Consider the following 20,817-nt stretch of genomic DNA (forward strand, 5'->3'; position numbering starts at 1 on the left):
GGAAATGGGCAAGATCTCTAATAAGAGAGAATCCTATGTCCTATTGATCCCTACCAGGCCTAGTGAAAAGTCCTTTCACCAGGAAGTGAATGGGGATTGAGTGTGCTGCATCATGCTAAAATGTGGAGGACAGAGGCCAAGATCCTTGTGGAAAAAGATTATTTCCAGTTCAGAAGTGTGAAAATGAAGGGAGAAAGGAAATAAAGGATCGGTGCTATTTTAAGATTAAAATAAACTTTCAGGACTTGTGAAGTCTTTAGCACACTTGAAATTCAATGCGGTAAAAAAATATAGGCTACATCAAAATTATTTTTATATATCTACATAAAACTGTGTTGAGTATTAAACCTACCGAATTGAATTTTAGAGACATTGGATGATAAATGGTAATTTTCATACTGTAGTTCTCATATCTTAAAGCCTATACACAGGTCCGAAATATTTGGAGACCCTTGATTAGTACACAGGTGTCAGGCTGTATGCACACTGTACATCATTATTTTTATCCTTTTCTCAACCCTGACCCATGTGTCTAAAATTTCCCCACCCTTAATGACTGAAGGGTTTTTTTCTTTTTTTTCTCTTTTTAAAAATTGAAGTGTAACTTACATAGGCAAAATATAAAAATCTTAACTATGCATCGTATGTATATAATTGTGTATTTACCACCCAGATCAAGAAATAGAGTATTTCCATTCTCTCAGAAAGTTCCCTTGGCTTCCTTCCAAACACTAACCATTCCTATCTGAGATAATCATTTTTCTGACTTCTATTTCCATAGATTAGTTTTGCTTGTTTTAGAACTTTATATAAGTGGAATCAGACAGTGTTTTTGGTATCAAGCTTCATTTGTTTAGATACTGTGAGACTCATCCATTTTGTTGTGGTAGCAGTAGTTTATTTTTATTGCTGAGTAAGCAAACCATAATTTGTTTATCCAGTCAGTTGTTGATGAACAATTAGCTTATTTCAGGTTTGGGAATATTACAAGTAAAGCTACTGTGAACATTTGGATACAAGTCTTTGTATAGATCTATGTTTTCATTTTTCTTAGATAAATACCTACAAGTGGGTTGGATGTATTCTACCAAATGCATGTGTTTATGAAAGTTCTTAATTTTTGATACTGTTAATTCAGTGAGTAGATTCATTTTTCTTAGCTTTGGCAAGCCATGGAAAATTAGCCACTAATTAATTAAATATACTGATAACTTTGTATACCAACAAATACAGATGAACATCAAGCTGCACTGGCAGCTGCTTTGGACAGAGTGCCAGTAGAAAAGCTAACACAAAGCTTCAGCAGCTGCTTCTGGAGCATAGTTAATGACTGTTTTAGTATTCCCAGAGAACCAGGTGCTGCTTCTCCTCTAACTAAATTTAACAACTGAAAGCAACATGAGCAGCCATTTTATGTAATACTCCCAATATAGCCCAATATAGCCTCTGTTAAATGAGCTTGGTAGAGAGCTACGCTATGACCAGTGCCCCATTCCAAAGTTGTTTCTTACCATTGATAATACCTCTGCATGTTTTAGAGAGGTCGAAGTCACACACAAATTTGTTATATTAGCTTCAACCTTTGTGAGATTTTACTTTCTTGCTGCATAGTGGACAATAACTTTCTAAGATCTGGTATCTAATGTACAAGTGTGATTTCTGCTATGTCTGGGAGTTGCTCGAAGGGGCAAATACTGAAGGTAGAGAATAAGCCATAAATGTTATCTAAAATGTGAGGCACCGAAACTAATCTGATCTTTAAATCAAAACGATAAAGTGAAGGTGGACACAAATGGTGAATGAGTTTGCAGCAGAAGGCAGTAAGGCATATTCCACAGGGTGACTAATGCCCTCATGTTAGAGGTGGAGGAGGAGCACCTCTGAATAAAAGAATTTATCTTTTGCACTTTCTTAAACACGGGTCTAATCTTTATTTAGTATACTCGCCAAGGTGGAACAAACAGGTACTACAGGAGGGAGATTATAGCCAGCCTTGAAATTTTCATTAAGGATGTAAATATGATCTTTTCTTTTTTTTTTTTTTTAAGATTTTATTTATTTATTCATGAGAGACACAGAGAGAGGCAGAGACACACAGGCAGAGGGAGAAGCAGGCTCCTTCAGGGGAGCCTGATGTGGGACTCAGTCCCAGGACCTCAGGACAATGACCTGAGCCAAAGGCAGATGCCTAACCATTGAGCCACCCAGGTGCCCCTGTGATCTTATTTTCTTGGGAGTCTTTGGTCACATTAATTATAATACAAAAAGCCACTTAGTGATTTATTCAACGACCAAGTAAATATCCCATTACATCTGTTTTTTAAAGTAGTGCTTCTCAAATTATAGTGAAATACAAGGTTTTTTTCTTTCCTTTTTTAAAATCTGCAATCTATTGTGAACCAAGAATTTTGGAAAATATAATAAATATAAATTGCTTGAGGAGTGCCTGGGAGACCCAGTCAGTTAAGCATCTGTTTTTAGCTCAGGTCTGATCCCAGGATCCTGGGATTGAGCCCCCACATCAGGCTCTCTGCTCAGCGGGGAGCCTGCTTCTCCTTTTCCCCCCTGCTCATACTCTCTCTCAAATAATAAAATCTTTATAAATAAACAAACAAACAAACAAACAAATAAATAAAGCTTGAAAAAGAAAAAAGACCTACAAAACACAAGCTCTAATTTTTTTTAGCTTTAGCTTTAACAGACATAAAATTAGATTTTCATAAATATAACCAGAACAAACATAACATAGGGAAGAAGAAAATATGAATAACTGTTCACATTGTTCAGTAACATGTGCATAAGAATGAATATGCAGAATATGCAGATTTTATGATATGCAGAATTACTATTACACTCATAATTTTTTGTAAGTCCATAATCATAAGCAAATGAAATATGAAGGAAATAGCAATTCTCCCTATGGTGTCTATATGCACACTTTGAACATAGTACATAATATTTTTCAGAGTTTCTATGTCAAATGAGCTGTTTAAGTTGTAGAGTAGGAACTTCTCTCTCCTGTGCCACCCAACCCCCATCCATCTTTCACTCTTAAATCTGTCCACAAGCCCCAGAGTGTCTGTACTCTTTCTTCTACCTTAGTAAGAAATGTTCCACTTAAAGTATCACCAGCCTCTGCCACTTCCAAGAGTCTCACCTCCCTCACGGGTTCACCTGGGGTTCCTCTCAAGAGTGATTGCTGTCCTAAAGCATTGTCCTCTTTCCCTCCAGAGAATCTGATTTGCAGGTATCTTTAGTTCTGTGATTTTTGCCCATGTTTTAAGCCAGACACATTGTCTCTTTACCTGAATCTTCACTCTGGGATTCAAGTTCGTATCTTTTCTATAGGAAGTAAATTATCTGGTGGTGGAAGCTTGCATTAGGCACAATAGACAGCCTTAGTCTATCTTTTCTCTGCTGATTTCCACCATAAATGTTGGAAGAATTCAATATTTTATTTCCCAGCCTACTTGTAATTCAGGGCAGCCATGTATCATGAATCTGGCTATTAGATACAAGCAGAAATATTTAGGGCTAAGGGTATTTAAAAACATTTGCTTTCTTAATAAAAGGGACATAATCAGCTAGCACAGTCCTTCCCCTTCATTTTTGCTAAACAGTAAAGACCAACCTTGAGTCTCTTATAAAGTGTCATTCCCAGGCACCTGGGTGGCTCAGTAGTTGAGCATCTGCCTTCGGCTCAGGGCATGATCCTGGGGTCCTAGGATCCAGTCCTGCACCGGGCGCCCCATAGGGGAGCCTGCTTCTGCCAGAAAGGAAAAAAATATAACTTTACAATGGAAATCTCTGGCCATTACCACCTTCACCAAATGATCAAATTTAGCATCACTAACAGTGAAACGACACGACCTCATGTTGCCCCTGATGTGATAGAGCAAGAGGACACAGCATTGTCTACGTAGTATCCTTACCAAATGTGTCTGCAGGGACACTTGGCTGCTGCACAGGAGGGTTACCGACTAAGGGAGTGCTGCGCTTTGGGGGGCGCCGGGAACTGGGAACGAATTCTCAGCCGAAACCTGAACACGCAAACTCGACCAGGAAGGATCGTGGGACGGGCTGAACAGCCCGGGTCCAGGAGGCCAATTAGTTCTTGGTGTAGCCGGGAGTCGTCTGCTCCTGATCCCGCTCTCAGAGCGCGGTGGCTCCTTGTGGAGAGGACTCTGGACTGTCTGCTTTTCGGCTTTTAACTGCCGTTCCTAGAGGCCTCTGAGCACTTCCCGGTTTGGAGCGAGGGCTGTTGCACACGGGTCAACTTTGAGGGCTCGGGATGTACAGGTGGCCGACCCGCCCCCCCTTTCCTCCACGGTGGGCTACGTTTCCCAGGAGCCTCCACGGTCCACTTTTTTTTACTCCTCAGCAGCCTGCTCTCGCTGCTTGGACCTGTCGCTCGCCCCGGTCCTCAGGATGCTCAGGCGAGGCCGGGCTGTCGGTACTGGCCTTCGCTGAAGCCTAGGAACGCGAGGCGACGCTCGGCAGAGGGGCTGCATGTTTCCTGCCCTGGACTACATTTTCCTGGGGTCTCTGCGGCATTTGCCACTTCCGGCCGAAGTTGGCTGGCGGGTGGTGAGTTGGCGGGAGTTCGGGCGTGAGGGGTCGGGGATTCCGGGCGGCCTGACACCGGCTTGGGGCGGATTCGACCAGACTGGAGCGTGAGGACCCGGGAGAAGTGCGCGGCGAGGGGCTCCAAGGGCGGGGCCTGAGTCCTACACGTGAGTGGCTGTCGGGCTTGTCCAGGCCGCAGACTCGCGCCCGAAAAGTAGAAGATGTTGGGGAGGCTGGGGACTGTCGAGGCCTCTACTCTTCACTGGCGGGAGGGCGGCGTCAGCCGCGCACCTGGCGTGGGCGCCTGGTGTCAGGCTGGCCCTGTCGGAGGTCAGAGGTGTCGCTGCTGTGTGACCTCCATTGTCCTGCGGCCAGTGCCCGCGGGGCGGCGGTTAGCACAGCACGAGGGGCCCCCTCCCGCCCAGTGCCAGAGCCCAGTGGCCGGCGCGTCGGAGCCGCCTTTGGAGCTAGAACTGGAAAGGCGCCCGCTGTGTACCTTCTTGGTCGGCGTTGAGCGGGGTCATTGAGTGGATGGGTGCTGGGGCAATCTCAGACCCCGCCTACCTTTGGAGCCTTTTTTGCTCCCGTCGGATTCAGGATCCCAGCCGCAACTGACCAGGGCCTGCCGCTCCCTCTTCAGCGGTGAGTGGCCTTCTCCCCGCGGCTATTTCTGGTGTCCTGGGGTTCTTCAGAGCTTGGGCCTGGAAGCCCTTCCTTCCACTTCCCTGTGCCTTTTATCCTGAGGCCTCAGGGGAGCCAGGCCCAGAGCCCATCCAGTTTTAGAGGACAAGATGTGGGATTCTGATAGATTCATGTAGGTTGTGTTTTAGAGCCACAAATCTGGGCTCAGTGTAAGATACAGGGTCAGGAAGAACCCAGTCAGGGGGACACCTGGGTGGCTCAGTGGTTGAGCGCCTGCCTTGGGCCCAGGTGTGATCCTGGGGTCCCAGGATGAGTCCCACATCGGGCTCCCAGCATGGAGCCTGCTTCTCTCTCTGCCTGTGTCTCTGCCTCTGTGTGCGTGTGTGTGTGTGTGTGTGTCTCAAATAAATAAAATCTTAAAAACAAACAAACAAACAAAAAAAACAGAAGAATAAGAACCCAGTCATGCTCCTATGGAAGAAGGCGGCCATATTCTGGGGTTCTTTCCCAGGACGCCCATCTAGGCCCCTAAGGTTGCCTGCTTTGTGTGATGATAGGAGTGGGGGTGGGGTTACAGGCTTCTTTGGTTTTGGGCTCACTCTCCATGCTTGGAGTGGAGCCAGGGTTTGCTCTTACTTGGCTTCCTCTGAGCTCTGGGAAGGGTCTGTTGTCTCATAGTTTCTTAACCCTTTTCCATCTTTTTTATTCTCTAAGAATCCAGAAGAGGGGAGAAAAGCCACTGCACATCAGAAGTCATGGCAGAGGTAAGTTGTATTTGGCACTCTCTTCTTGGAAGGAGCTTCCTTGTTTTCAAAACAATATCCTATTTCAGGATTCTACCCAAGAGACTTACAATAATAATTTGGAAAAAGGGTAAGAGAGAAGGAAACCAGATTTATGGAGTTTTCCTAAACCAGACAGGAGTCTAAACCAGGAATGTCTGCTTTGCATACAACATCTCATTAATCTAGAATTTCCATTTCCTTGGACTTCATTCATTCCCAGAATAGTTGTGACAGATGTGTCTCACTGATTTGGCAGGGGAAGATAAAGAACAGTATGGAGTTACTTACTTCAGTCTCCCTCGTGTCTTTGTTGTTTGCTTCAGAGTCATGTGCCTATTTGCTTGCCCAAAAGAATTTTTTTTGCTTCCAAATTTCTTAACAGCCTGCAAGACCTGCCTGCCCTGTCAGCTCTACATACTTTTTCCCCCCAGGATAGAAATAAACTAATTCCTCTCTTTATAATGACTAAAGTAATATAGGATTCTTGCAATAAATTTAAAACTTGAGAAAGTTTAAGAAAGTTTCTCACCTATGGTCCCACCATCTAGAGATAGTCATGATTAATATTTTCAAATTGTGTCTGTACATATATGTAGGTATGTACTTTTGTTTTCAGAATGGGATCCTGCTGCTGATAGAAGCAACTAACTTATTGTTTACTTTAAGCCACTTACAATTTGAAGTTCTTTACATGTGTTGTCTTGTTGAATCCACATTAACAACCCTGTGAAAAGGGTGTGACTGTATTTCTTCTTCTGTATGCTTTTTTTTCCTTCATATTTTAACCTCTCTGAAATCAGGACTGATTTTATAGTTCCTGGTAAGTCATAGTTTCATTGATGGCATTTTTTTTTTCTTCCCTGGTGTATAAAGTAATGGTGGCTTTACAATCAGTGGTATCTCAGAATTGATGAAATATGGTATTATTCTAAGTTGACAGATGAGGAAATAGATTCTTTTAGGTCACTCAAATTCAAAAGATTCTGTTAGGTCACTTCAAAATCCTAGTACAACTGGGATCCCACTTGTCAAAGAGTGTTATCTTTTTTGGTTTATGCACAAGTTTGTATGTTAAGCTTATTCTCTGTCATTTGTAAGTTGTTTTACAAATATTTTTTCTAGGGCACCTGGGTGACTCAGTCGGTTAAGCATTTGCCTTTGGGCCAGGTCATGATCTCAGGATCCTGGAATTAGGGCCCCACGTAGGGCTCCCTGCTCAGTGGGGAGTCTGCTTCTCCCACTCTCTGCCCCTACCCCCCCACTCATACTCTCTCTCTCAAATAAATAAATCGCATCTTTTTTAAAAAAAAATTACTTTTCGGGCAGCCTGGGTGGCTCAGCGGTTTAGCGCCACCTTCAGCCCAGGGCCTGATCCTGGAGACCCCGGATCGAGTCCCATGTCAGGCTCACTGCATAGAACCTGCTTCTCCCTCTGCCTCTGTCTCTCTCCCTCTCTCTCTCATGAATAAATAAATATTTTTTAAAAAAATTACTTTTCCACAGCTAATCTATTTTGTACATGTTTTAGATTCAGAGTTTTCAAAAATGTTTTCTTCCTATATGTCATGGCCTTCCCTACTACAAATATAGAAGTCATACAGGGGCATTTGGGTGACTCAATCAGTTAAGCATACGACTCTTGATTTCAGCTCAGGTCATCATGATTTCAGGGTTGTGGGGTTGAGCCCCATATCAGGCTCCATGCTCAGCACAGAGTCTGCTTGAGACTCTCTCTTTCTTTCCCCTCTCCCTGCTTGTATTCTCTAAATAAACAAATAAATATATAAAATCTTAACCAAAAAAAAGTCATACAAACTTTTCTAAAGTACTTTGTCTTTTGCTCAAACAATTTAATCTTTAAACATCTGGTGTGAGATATGACCAGCAAATGTTGGCTGTAAAATTCCTAATTTGGGGTGTTTATTTAAATTTTTCTTTTCTGATACTTTGGAGTAGTCAGTTTTAAATAATGGCATAATATTTGTAGTATGTTCAGAGTTTTTCCTTGGATGTGTCTGAGTGTGGCTTTTCGTTAATTTTGGTTGGTTCTCAAGGGTTCCTCTCTCTCAAAAGACTAATAAAATTCTCTTTCCATTCTGGATTAATCTGTTTCTTCCTTTCTCTGACTTTTTTTTTTTTTTTTAATTCTGTGAGAACTTGTTGAGTCTGTCTTCACATTCCCAATCTGGCCAGAACCTTCCTGTGAGATTCTTAGAGGAGAAACTACACCCTCCCTATCCAATATTAGTACATCTTGGTAAGGAAGGAACTCTACCTTCCTTTGCCCTAAACCCTTGACAATGGTCCATTTCTTCCTTTATTTCCTCCTCTACTCAGAGTGGTGGATTGTCCTTTCTCTGTATTAATGAGAAGCTATGCACTTAAAAAAAAAAAAAGTCTTCCCCTATTTTTGCTATGGGACCATGGGCTTCCTCATAACTTCCTATATATAATGTGTTCTCTACAAGATTTGCAAACATGATAGTAATGGAAATTCAGGTGGATAGTGCATTGTGCTCGAATTGGGCTCCCTGGCTCTACTTTTACTCTTTGCCAATAAAATAGTCCAGTTATGACACTTCCTTTATTAAGTGAATTATTTTCAGGACAAAGTTCTAACTCTTTCACATTTATTATACATTTATTATAAAGTACATTTCTATATTTACTGGAGCACCAGTCCTAGTATTGGAATAAAGCGGTAAGTAAGGATGCAATAAGTCCTGCCAGGGATGACGTGTCAGCCAAGACCTTTCTGTCCTGGCCCCTTTGGACTTCTCCAGTATCACTTCTGTCTACCCCTTCCCCAGAATTCCTCACCAGTTACCTGTCTGCTCCTCAGACATACAGGCTATGTAGTTAATTTCCCTCTCTACCTTCCCCTTATCCTGTGCTCTACTTGGAATGCTCTTCAGTCTGTTTTTGTTTGTTGGAATCCTTTTTTTTTCTGGGCCCCAGAAACTTCTGTGTGTTACATGAAACTTTCACATACCCCTTAACCTAAATAAGTTACTATTTCCTCATTTCTCCTAGCAAGATTCGTCTGCCTGTAATTAGAGGTAATTTATCCTGCTTAGAATCCCTCACCTGTGAGAACAAGTGATGTTCTCATGATGTGATCCTTCTTTTCAATCTCATTTCTCTGCTCCTTCTCACTCTACTCTAGCAGTTCCCATAATGCACAGTGCTATCTGCTGGCTATATTGCACAAGAAACACAAGAAGGGATATATCCCATACCACTGCTTTCTCTGGATTCCGTGAAGCCTGCTTCAGTCTCTTGATTATGCCTGGTGACTGAATGACTATGATGCATCTGTCACAGTTCTTATCACACTATATTGTAACTGACTATTTTTATAACTAACTTTTTAAAACTGCTTTTTATTCAATACCGAATAGCGACAAATGTATAAGGTATGAAAAGTAACTAAACATCCATATTTAAGATGTAAAATGTTGATTATTGTTAAAAACCCTGTCTGGGCCATAAGTCATCCCAGTACAGTCCCTAGAGGTAATTTCTGAATTTTGTGTTTTTCATTCCCTTGCTTTTCTTTACAGTTAACCATATGTGTTTGTTTTTATTTTTATTTATTTATTTATTTTTAAGATTTTATTTATTCAAAAAAAAAAAAAGATTTTATTTATTCATGAAGGCACATACACAGAGAGAGAGAGGCTCAGAGACACAGGCAGAGAAGCAGGCTCCATGGAGGGAGCCCGATGTGGGACTTGACCCGGGTCTCCAGGATCACGCCCTGGGCCAAAGGTGGCGCTAAACCACTGAGCCACCCAGGCTGCCCTGTTTTTATTTTTAAATTTGATCTAAGTAAAATTATACAGTTTGGAATCTTCTGCTATGTGATTATCGGTCTCTTAGTATATATTCAGGAAATCATTCACATTGTTAATTTACTATATAACCATCCATTGTATAAATATATATCTATCTTTTATATTACAGACACTACTCCTGTGAACATTCTTGAACTTGTATCATGTACAAGAATTTCTCTGGGTATATAACTAGGAATAGAATTCTTGGGTCAGGGCAGCCTGGGTGGCTCAGCGGTTTAGGCGCCTACCTTCCGCCCAGGGCGTGATCCTGGAGTCCTGGGTTTGAGTCCTGCGTCAGGCTCCCTGCATGGAGCCTGCTCGTGTCCCTGCCTCTGTGTGTGTGTGTGTGTGTGTGTGTGTGTGTGTGTCTATCATGAATAAATAAATAAAATCTTAAAAAGGAATTCTTGGGTCATAGAATATATGCATCTTTGGCCTTACTAGACACTCCACAATTGTTTTCCAGTGTTTATAATCATTTTTAAACCCTGTTATTTCATATTCTCATCAGTACTTGATATTGTTAGACTTTTAAGTTTTTACCTATTTGATGGGTATGCATTGATATAGTATTCTGATTTTAAAATTGCATATTTGGGATCCCTGGGTGGCGCAGCGGTTTAGCGCCTGCCTTTGGCCCAGGGCGTGATCCTGGAGACCCGGGATCGAATCCCACGTCGGGCTCCCGGTGCATGGAGCCTGCTTCTCCCTCTGCCTATGTCTCTGCCTCTCTCTCTCTCTCTCTCTGTGACTATCATAAAAAAAAATAATAATAAAAAATAAAAATAAAAAAAGATTGCATATTTTGGTATGCTAAATGAGGTTGAGGCCCTTTTCATGATTTCTCTTCTCTGAAATACTGTTTCATGTCATTTTCTAATTTTTCTATTGAGTTTTAGATTTCCAAGGTTTTTTTGTTGTTGTTCCTTTTAATGCTTTGTAAGTATTTCTTAAATATTATAGATTCATCCTTTGTCAGTTATGTGTGCTATACATGCTTTCTCTCAGTTTGTGGCTTGACTTCTAATGTTAAATGGTGGTAGAAATTCTCGGTTGTAATGCCATCACGTTTAACAGTTTTCCTTTCCTTTACTAATTTATTTAGGTCTAGTTTAAGAAATATCTTCCTCTATGAGTAAAGGTACTCTCCCATGTTTTCTATGAATGATACTGTTTTGCTTTTTGTGTTTCAGTCTTTAACTCACTTTGGATTGATTTTAGGATATGATATATGGTAGAGGTCCAGTTTAACCTTTTCCATTTGGATAATTAATATCCCAATATCATTTTTCTCTAGTGTTCTGTTTCTCTGTCTCTGCACCAAAACCACATTGTCTTAATTAAGACAGCTTTATAATAATGTTTGATACTTGGTAAGTCATATTCCTCTACTGTAATCTTATTCTCTAGGAGTCTGTAAGCTATGTTTTGGCCTTTGGCTTCTCCATATAAATTTTAGAATTGGCTGATCAAGTTTGTAGAAATCCAGTTGGCATATCAATTTGTACTGCATTGACTCTGATCAGTTTGGGGAAGGTTGGCATTTTCTATAGTAGTAAGTCTTCCTCTTCCTCTAGCTGGTATTACTCTGTTTATTTAGGTCTTATATTATGGTTGTAATTAGAGTCGTATATGTCTTTTATTAATTTCATTCTTAAGTATTTTTATATTTTGTGTTTTTTAAATGGTATTAATTTTTAAACATTAAACATCATTTTCTTATTGTTCCTCGTGTACAGACATGAAACTGATTTTTAGATACTGATTTTATATCCATCCAACTTGCTGATTGCTCATTTATTCTGATATCTTTTTTTTCTTAAAGATTTTATTTATTTATTCATAAGAGACCAGAGAGAGAGGCAGAGACATAGGCAGAGGGAGAAGCAGGCTCCTCAGAGAGAGCCCAATGCGGGACTCGATCCCAGAACCCTGGGATCACGCCCTGAGCCAAAGACAGACACTCAACCGCTAAGCCACTCAGGCACCCCTCATTTATTCTGATATCTTATAGATTCTTTTGGATTTGGAGTCATCTAACTACATAATCATATCATTGATAAGTGAGGATATTTTTTGTCTGTAAATAATTGTATTATTTTAAAATATTGATCTTTTCCTTTTTTAAGTTCCTTATTCTAAACCTTGCCTTACTGCACTGGTTTTCCTTGATAAGATGGAGAGAGGCTTCAAGTGCAATGTTACATTAATCATAAACTTCACTTCATGGAATGTTATCATTGGTCTGAGCAAGGCCATCTTCTTGTTCTGATTATTTATTCATTTCTTATCTTCCATTCCATTTGCCCACCCCTTGGCAATCCTATTAATGTGCATCTTTATTAGCATGAGTTCATGCAAAATGATTGTTTTATGTTAAGACCCAATGTGATGTTTTTCTGAATCCTCCAGATGTGGTTGAGAAGAGTGTTACTTGACTTAGCTGTATTATTCTATATGTGGCAATTAAATCCGGTTTGTTAATTTTGTTATTTTTTATAATTTAAATAATTTCTGTTTTTACTGATTTATTTGTCTGTTGTGCCTATCAGTTATTTCAAGTGATGTGTTCTGTCATAATGATGAGGATTTATCATAATTTTGTTCTTCTTTTTTTTTTTAAAGATTTATTTATTTATTTATGATAGACATGGAGAGAGAGAGCGAGGCAGAGACACAGGCAGAAGGAGAAGCAGGCTCCATGCCGGGAGCCTGACGTGGGACTCGATCCTGGGACTTCAGGATCGCGCCCTGGGCCAAAGGCAGGCGCCAAACCGCTGAGCCACCCAGGGATCCCCCAATTTTGTTCTTCTTTATTTTATGTATGTGTATGTGTGTCTATATATAATACATATTTATTTTTTATTAGGGAAGCATACAAGTTGTATTTTCACATTTTACCTCCAGTCTTTCTGAATATTTATGTTTTGGATGTGTTTCTTGTAAACAGCATATATCTGGGCTTTGATCTTTGACTTTTATCTTTTAATGAGATCATTTAGCCCATTATTAATTGCTGATATAAGGGCATCTAGCTGGCTCAGTCAGTGGAGCATGTGACTCTTGATCACAGGATTATAAATTCAAGCCCTATGTTGGGTGTAGAGATTACTTAAAAATAAGATCTTTTTAAAAAAATTACTGATACAATTGAAAGTATCATTATTGGCTTAGTTTGTGCTTTTTATTCTACCTTTTATGTATTTCTTTAATCTCATTTCACTTCTTTATGAATTTTGAAGCTATAAACTAATTTCATTTATTTTGTGGTTACCTAAGAAATTTTTTTTAAGATTTTATTTATTTATTCATGATTGACAGTGAGAGAGAGAAAGAGAGAGAGAGAGAGAGGCAGAGACACAGGCAGAGGGAGAAGCAGGCTCCATGCCGGGAGCCCGACGCGGGACTCGATCCTTGGGCCAAAGGCAGGCGCCAAACCACTGAGCCACCCAGGGATCCCTACCTAAGAAATTTTAATGCATTTTAACTTACCAATATCCAAAACTAAAGAACATCTTTATGCTCTTGCTAAATAGTATAAGGAACTAGGATAATCTGATTAAACAACTTATATTGTTGTCAGATATTTTAATTCTACCCTCTTTTTAACCCATAAAACATTTTTAGTATTTTATATATTTGAATATTAGCTTAGGTTATCCATTTATTTACCACTTTCTTTGTTCATTATTCTTATTAAACCCTCTATCTTGGTATCACTTTTCTTCAGATGGAAGTACATATTTTAATGGGTTTCTAGGGCATTTGGTTTTGGGTTTTTTGAAAATGTCTTGATTTGCCCCCATTTGTGAAAGATAATTTTCTCTCAGTTGACAGTCTGCTGTTTTATGGTTTATATTGTTTCTATTGAATAATCATAGTCAATCAGACTGGTGTTTCTGTGTAGATAATCTGTCTTTAATCTCAAATTGCTTCTTTTTTTTTAAGATTTTATTTATTTACTCATGAGAGACACAGAGAGAGGCAGAGACATAGGCAGAGGGAGAAGCAGGCTCCATGCAGGAAGCCCAATGTGGGACTCAATCCCGGGACGCCAGGATCACGCCCTGAGCCAAAGGCATACGCTCAACCACTGAGCCACCCAGGCGTCCCTTTCAAATTGCTTCTAACATATCCTCTTTTAGTGTTCAGCAGTTTTGATATAATTGTCTAGGGTTTCTTTTTATTTATTCTCCTTGAGACTCATTGGGCTTCTGAATAAGACTCATTGGCTTTCTTATGCTAGTTCTGAAAATTTCTTATCCATTCGGTCTTTTTTTTTTTTTTCCAAGTAAGTTTTATGCCCAACTTGAGGCTTGAACTCATGACCCTAAGATCGAGAGTTACATGCTCTATTGACTGAGCCAGCTAGATACCTCCAATAGGTCTTTAGTTACTGCCTTTTCTCAGTTTTTTTCCTTTTTCCTTTCAGAACTGTGGTTAGACATCTGTTAAACCTTCTTATTTTTTCCTGCCCTCTCTTATGCTTTCCCATATTGTCTTTTTTGATAACATTCTGCATAATTTCTTTTTATATCTGTAGTCCAGTAATTTTTTTCTTTGGAGATATTTATTCTAGCCATTGTATGACTTAATTTTAAATATTGGGTTTCTTTGTTCTAGAAATATTTTTTCCTTTAAATCTACCTATTTTGTGGGGTTTTTTAAATTTTTATTTATTTATGATAGTCACACAGAGAGAGAGAGAGAGAGGCAGAGACACAGGCAGAGGGAGAAGCAGGCCCCATGCACCGGGAGCCCGACGTGGGATTCGATCCCGGGTCTCCAGGATCGCACCCTGGGCCAAAGGCAGGCGCCAAACCACTGCACCACCCAGGGATCCCGTGGTTTTGTTTTTTACCATCTACCTCCTAGATACCTGTTTTATAGTCTTTGTCATTATCTATGTAATAAATGAATCTTTGCAGGTGTGACATTTTCCCCCTAATATTTTTATTTTTATTATGAAAACTTTAAAATATAATGGAAATTTGAAACAATTGCATGATTGATTTTCCCGACTCTCTGATCCTGCTATTATGCCTCTGTGTGTGTTTTATTTTTATATCATTTTTTATTTAGGTGAAATTCACATAACATACAATTAACCATTTTATAGTGTACAGTTTAGTGGTGTTTGGTGTTTAGTATATTCACAATGTTGTGCTGTTTTATTATTTTTGACATTTGGGTCATTATCCTTGGAATTCTGTTTGTGGATTCTTGAGCCCTGGTTGAAGGTTGTTCTTCTAGACCAGGTCTGTGTTTGCTTCTGCCAAGAGCACTGCCAAACCAGAGCCACTCTAAAGTAGATTTACAGATGGCAAGTTTTATAGATCACCTTAGTAATATGCATGTGAGCCACAGACCTGTGGGAGGGCTGACTTGTGGTTATAGTTCCTCAGGGGAAAATGTTTTTTTTCCACCAACTGCCAGGATTCAAATCAGGCTGTTTTCCTTGTAGTCCCCAAGAACGGAAGTGTTGCTTCTACTTTTTCTTTATTTTGTGGGCATGGTCCTGGAGGTCCCAGGTCTTTACAGGGCTGCTGAACCAAGATGACCATGAGCTTTGACAGTCAAAGAATGGGGAAGGGGGGAGACCAAGCCTATAGCTGGTCAAGATGCGAGTCTAAATGGTACTGCCCTGGGGCAGCCTGGGTGGCTCAGCAGTTTAGCGCCTGCCTTCAGCCCAGAGTGTCATCCTGGAGACCTGGGATCGAGTCCTGCATCGGGTTCCCTTGCATGGAGCCTGCTTCTCCCTCTGCCTGTGTCTCTGCCTCTGTCTGTCTCTCTGTATTTCATGAATAAATAAAATCTTTAAAAAAATGGTTCTGCCCTGTAAAGACCTGGGACCTCCAGGACCATGCCCACAAAATAAAGAAAAAGTAGAAGCAACACTTCCATTCTTGGGGACTACAAGGAAAACAGCCTGATTTGAATCCTGGCAGTTGGTGGAAAAAAAAACATTTTCCCCTGAGGAACTATAACCACAAGTCAGCCCTCCCACAGGTCTGTGGCTCACATGCATATTACTAAGGTGATCTATAAAACTTGCCATCTGTAAATCTACTTTAGAGTGGCTCTGGTTTGGCAGTGCTCTTGGCAGAAGCAAACACAGACCTGGTCTAGAAGAACAACCTTCAACCAGGGCTCAAGAATCCACAAACAGAATTCCAAGGATAATGACCCAAATGTCAAAAATAATAAAACAGCACAACATATCACTTATTGATAAATAAGTGTCAGTGGCTCAGCATTCTCCTGTTGGTTCTCAGTTTGATTCAATTTTAGCTTCTGAAGATTACTTTTCTTTTTTTTTTTAAGATTTTATTTATTTATTTGAGAGACAGAGATAGAGCACGAGCGAGGAGGAGACAGAAAAGCAGGAGAAGTAGGCTCACAGGAAGCCTGATGTGGTGCTCGATCCCAGGACCCTTGGATCATGACCTGAGGCACCCAGGCACCCCAGTTACTTTCTTTCTTTGCCAGATCATCATTGCATCCTAAAATGTTTTTAATATTCAGAACATTATTTTTCAGTTGTTGATTTGGTCATGGGAACCAGCCCCCTCAAAGCTTGATATCCTGTGATTGTCTCTACTTTTTTTATTTTCCTTCCTGATTCTTTTTTTTTTTTATTTTATTTATTTATTCATAGAGACAGAGAGAGAGAGAGGCAGAGACACAGGCAGGGGGAGAAGCAGGCATCATACAGAGAGCCTGACGTGGGACTCGATCCAGGGTCTCCAGGGGGCTACAGGCGGCGCTAAACTGCTGTGCCACCAGGGCTGCCCTCCTTCCTGATTCTGAGCTTTTTTAAGGGCAGGTGCTAGATCTAAATCATCATGTCCTCCAAGCGCCCACACAGAGCCAGAGTAATGGGAGATTTTGATATTTTTGGATAAAAGAGTTTTGTTTGCCGAACTGCTTCTTCTCTTCTACTTTTGATTGCCCTTCCTAGAGCACTGTGCTCTGTAGTGACCTACAGTGAGCAGACCAAGCATTTTCTGCTCCTCTGAGTGGAGCTCCAGTCCAGAATTTCTTTTAAAGGATCTTCAGAAATCCCTGGCTGCATCTATAAGAGCCAGAAGTAGAAGACCATGAGCTACAGATTTGGAGAAATCTAGATTCAAAACCCTGCAATGCCACTACTAACTGCAAATTTGAGTAAATGACTTCACTTCTTTGAGCTTAAGTTTCCTTTGAATTAGGATTCATGGGCTCTCCCGAGGATTCATACACATAACTCACCAGAAGCTTAAAGTGCTTAACATGCAATAAATGTATTTGAGATACAGTAAATACTCACTGTCCACAATAAGGCTAGTGGTAGCAATACAAGTGAATAGTATCAGGTAAGAAAGCCATACTTAGGGAACTTGTGATCTTGGTTGGGAACCAGAATGTGTTGGCTATGAAGATTATGAGAATTGTGATTTCTTGTATACCATCCAGGTGGTTGGTGGCAGAAACCGTTGTCCAAGGCTGGGCCTGTCCAAGTGTCCTGTGCTTTGGGCTGGAGGCTCCACCATGTCTTTGGGATGCCTCAATGGCTGAGGAGCTCAGTGTCTTGTAGGTTGTAGAACAAGGATCTGCCCAGGGCAGGTGAGAACAGGCCCTTCTGGGCTCAGATCAGTTGGGAAGGTTGTTTCCTCTAAATACATTGTGTACAGTTGGGTCTTCTGGGGTTCAGGGCAGGCAGTTTTGTTATTCTCCCTAAAATCAAGAAAGACAGACCGTGTGTGTGTGTATGTATGTGTCTCACTCACACACACACACACACACACACACACACGGAGTGTGGGGGAGAAAGAAGAGGTGTCAAAAGCAGGAAGATTGGGGCAGCCTGGGTGGCTCAGCGGTTTAGTGCCGCCTTCAGCCCAGGGCCTGATCCTGGAGACCTGGGATCAAGTCCCACGTCAGGCTCCCTGCATGAAGCCTGCTTCTCCCTCTGCCTATGTCTCTGCCTCTCTCTCTCTGTGTCTCTCATGAATAAATAAATAAAATCTTTAAAAAAAAAAAAAAGGCAGGAAGATTGAAACAGGAAAGGGGAGGAAAATTCATTCTCGGCCTTTGGGGGGGGACTCCAAGGTCAGTCTGGTGACTCAAGTAAGGCTGCTTTTGCTTCTTCCTCCTTTGCCTTCTCAAGCTATTTCTCTAGGATGAACCCAAGAAATAAATGATCTGTTTCTGCAACCCTAAAAGCCATTATTTATGTGAAATGATATTTCTCCTCTCCTTCATTGAATGCATTTTTTATTTTGAAAGATTTGAACAGTGGATTTCTTTTTCCTAAAACTTCCTGCTTCCCTAGGCCCCTCCAAGGAACTTAACCTGCTCTCCAGGTCTTCTTCTTCCAGTGAGTGATGCCACCAAAGGCTGCTGTCCCATAAGTGCTCCTGTGTTCATCAGGAATACTGGTGGAGTGGAAATCCTTGCGAGAAATTTTATGCCTTCCTTGTTAGAGTGGTCATTTTATGAAATGGTTAAGTGGGATCTCGGGTTTCAAATTTGGGTTTTCTAATTAGACAAGCAGGTAATTGATGTTGACTTGCAGTCTCAGTATTTGCCCATATCTATAACTCTTTTGAGATTTTTAAGACTGAGGATACGATAGAGATATGATAGATTGAGTGTATGGAGTTATGTGATATTCCAAGAAGTCTGTGCCAGGTAGACAGCAATAAGTGGGTCCATTTTGAACTTCTCTCTGTATGCTCATCTTGAGTCACATCAGTGTGAGTCTGGATCCTCCTCCATCAGTTCAGGCAGATCAGGAACAAGGAGAGTATGATCAAGGACAATTTATGGGAACAGGAACAATATAACCAGATGCATAAATTGTTGAGAAGAAATGACTCATACTGCAAAAGAATGATAGAGAACTTGTGCAAAATAAGATGGAAATATCATACAAGCTGGTAAAAATGATACCTATTTTAGAATTTTTGATCACATGGAAAAGTGATCAGCCTTTAATATTCTGGTATATTTATGGGTATAAGTTTTTAAGAAATTATTAAATTGTAAGTAAATCATCATATAAATCATCTAGTTATATTCAGATCCTGTTTTCAGAAATAGAAATTTTATAAGATATTTTTGAATGATTCAGACTTTTAAAAAGTCTTTTTTTGTTGGGAGAATAGAAAGGAGATAGTCACAGGTGTTGTATGGTGAACATAGAGTATGCCATGTGCTTGTATGTATAGTTTTATTTACTTAGGAAACACCAGTTGTCTGAACTTTGGTTATTCCCAGACCTGGGGGGATAATGGAAGAGGTAGAGCCCAAGAGATTACTTCTGTAGTTGCAGGCATGCTTAAGCATGTATGTGTGTGCCAAGAATGGTGTACTCCAATCACTCTTATTTCCACACTGAACCATCCGTGTTAAAGGGCCCAGCACAGTCTATTTTCTCAATATTGTTACCTTACTAAATTGCTTTCTCCATTTTCTTTTTCATTCAGTTGTAAAGATTTTACCCATCAGTTTCACAAATAGCATATTGATCTTTGGTTTCAGGGCTTCAAGTTCAAAGATGTCGCCATTTACTTCTCTCAAAAAGAGTGGGAATGCTTGCACTCTGCTCAGAAGAGTTTGTACCGAGATGTAATGTTGGAGAATTATAACAACCTGATCTCACTGGGTAAGTTATGTGCCCCCCCCACCCCAATTTTAGAAATAGCCTTCTGGAATTTTATGTTCTTTGTTATGAATTTCTCATGAGTGCTTCTCAAATGTCTGGCAGAATTAATGATTCTTGTTGCTTCCCAAAGAAGGGATTATCCCTCATGAAGTTAGAATCGGCTGTTCCATTGGACAGTTTTTTATTGTTGTTCCTCTGACTTTTATCCCTTCCATTGACCCTTAACCTACTTACTCTTTCTTAATAATCGTGGATGATTTTAATTCTGGTACACATACAATATAACTTTGTCTTTTTTTTTTTTTTCTTTTTTCTTCTTTGGGCAGGACTTTTTGATTCTAAGCCAGATGTGATATCCTTACTGGAGCAGGAGAAGGAGCCCTGGATGGTTAAGAGTAAGGAACCAAAAGAATGGTGCCCAGGTGAGTGATGGTGACTCCTATGGGGAAGACCATGACTGGTGTGGTCACCCAGGGGCCATTGAGAAGGCAGCACATATGAGCTATTGGTAGAAAAGCTTGCTGATACATTCTGAGATCCAGAGAAAAAAAGAAGGATGTTTCAGCATAAGGCCTCAAATTTTCACTTCATTATCACTCTTGCTATCCTCCTTATTTGCCTCTGATTTCAGGAAGGAAGCCCATTCTTCCTTCCCTGAGATAACTGTTTTCCCTGTACTGTGTGTCCAGTTTTGTCCTGACTTATCCTAAAATTCATATATTTAAAATATACTGTTTGGGGTTTTTAATATAGTCAGAGAGTTTTGCAACTGTGACAACAATCTAAATTTAGAAACTTTTCATCACCCCAAAATGATACTCTATACCCATAAGCAGTCATACACCTAGCCCTAGTTCTTTATTTCTGTAAGGTTGGTAGTGATATCCTTCTTTCATTCCTGATATCAGTATTTGTCTTCTTTCTTTTTTTTCTCTTGGTCAATCTAGCTAAAGGTTTGCCAGTTTTGTTGATCTTTTTCAAAGAACCAATTTAGAGTTATGTTGATTTCCCTATTTTTCTGTTTTGTTCATCTCTACTGTAATCTTTATTATTTTCTTCCTTCTGGTATCTTTGGTATCTAGTTCTCTTTATCTCTTCTCTCTTTATCTAGTTCCATAATCTGAGTTGAGATTTTTCTTGGGTTTTTTGTTTTTTGTTTTTTAATAGGCATTTTAAGCTGTAAATTTCCCTTATGATCTGTTTTAACTATACCCCATAACTTTTGGTATGTTTTTCTTTCACCCAACTCAAAGCATTTTCTGATTTCTCTTGTGATTTCTTCTTTGATGAGTATGTTGTTTTCTGTTTCCTTGTTGATCTTCTGGCTAGCTAATCT

At 40.3% G+C, this 20,817-nt stretch overlaps 2 protein-coding genes across 14 annotated transcripts in view; one reads left to right on the forward strand and one right to left on the reverse strand.

Moving 5' to 3' along the window:
* The window catches only part of ZNF829 (zinc finger protein 829), a 76,851-nt gene extending 71,912 nt beyond the window's left edge, over positions 1 to 4,939 (reverse strand). The window contains exons 1-2 of the mRNA XM_077909224.1: positions 3,933 to 4,939; positions 3,632 to 3,766 (exon numbers count right to left, since the gene is read on the reverse strand). Of these exons, the coding sequence (XP_077765350.1) occupies positions 3,632 to 3,655 (24 nt within the window). The 5' untranslated portion in view covers positions 3,656 to 3,766; positions 3,933 to 4,939. The remainder of the gene's footprint in view (positions 1 to 3,631; positions 3,767 to 3,932) is intronic.
* ZNF568 (zinc finger protein 568) overlaps positions 1 to 20,817 on the forward strand; it is an 81,382-nt gene that overhangs the window by 49,089 nt on the left and 11,476 nt on the right. For 11 of the 13 annotated variants that reach the window (XM_077897959.1, XM_077897515.1, XM_077897992.1 and 8 more), the window contains 3 exons: positions 5,923 to 5,972; positions 19,358 to 19,481; positions 19,808 to 19,903. In XM_077897959.1, coding sequence (XP_077754085.1) covers positions 5,923 to 5,972; positions 19,358 to 19,481; positions 19,808 to 19,903 — 270 coding nt within the window. Of the gene's footprint in view, positions 1 to 3,953; positions 4,588 to 4,950; positions 5,209 to 5,922; positions 5,973 to 19,357; positions 19,482 to 19,807; positions 19,904 to 20,817 lie in introns of those variants that run through there. The other 2 variants (XM_077898131.1, XM_077898207.1) reach the window with 2 other exon arrangements.

The sequence above is a fragment of the Canis aureus genome, chromosome 1, assembly GCF_053574225.1.
Source record: "Canis aureus isolate CA01 chromosome 1, VMU_Caureus_v.1.0, whole genome shotgun sequence".
Lineage (NCBI taxonomy): Eukaryota > Metazoa > Chordata > Mammalia > Carnivora > Canidae > Canis > Canis aureus.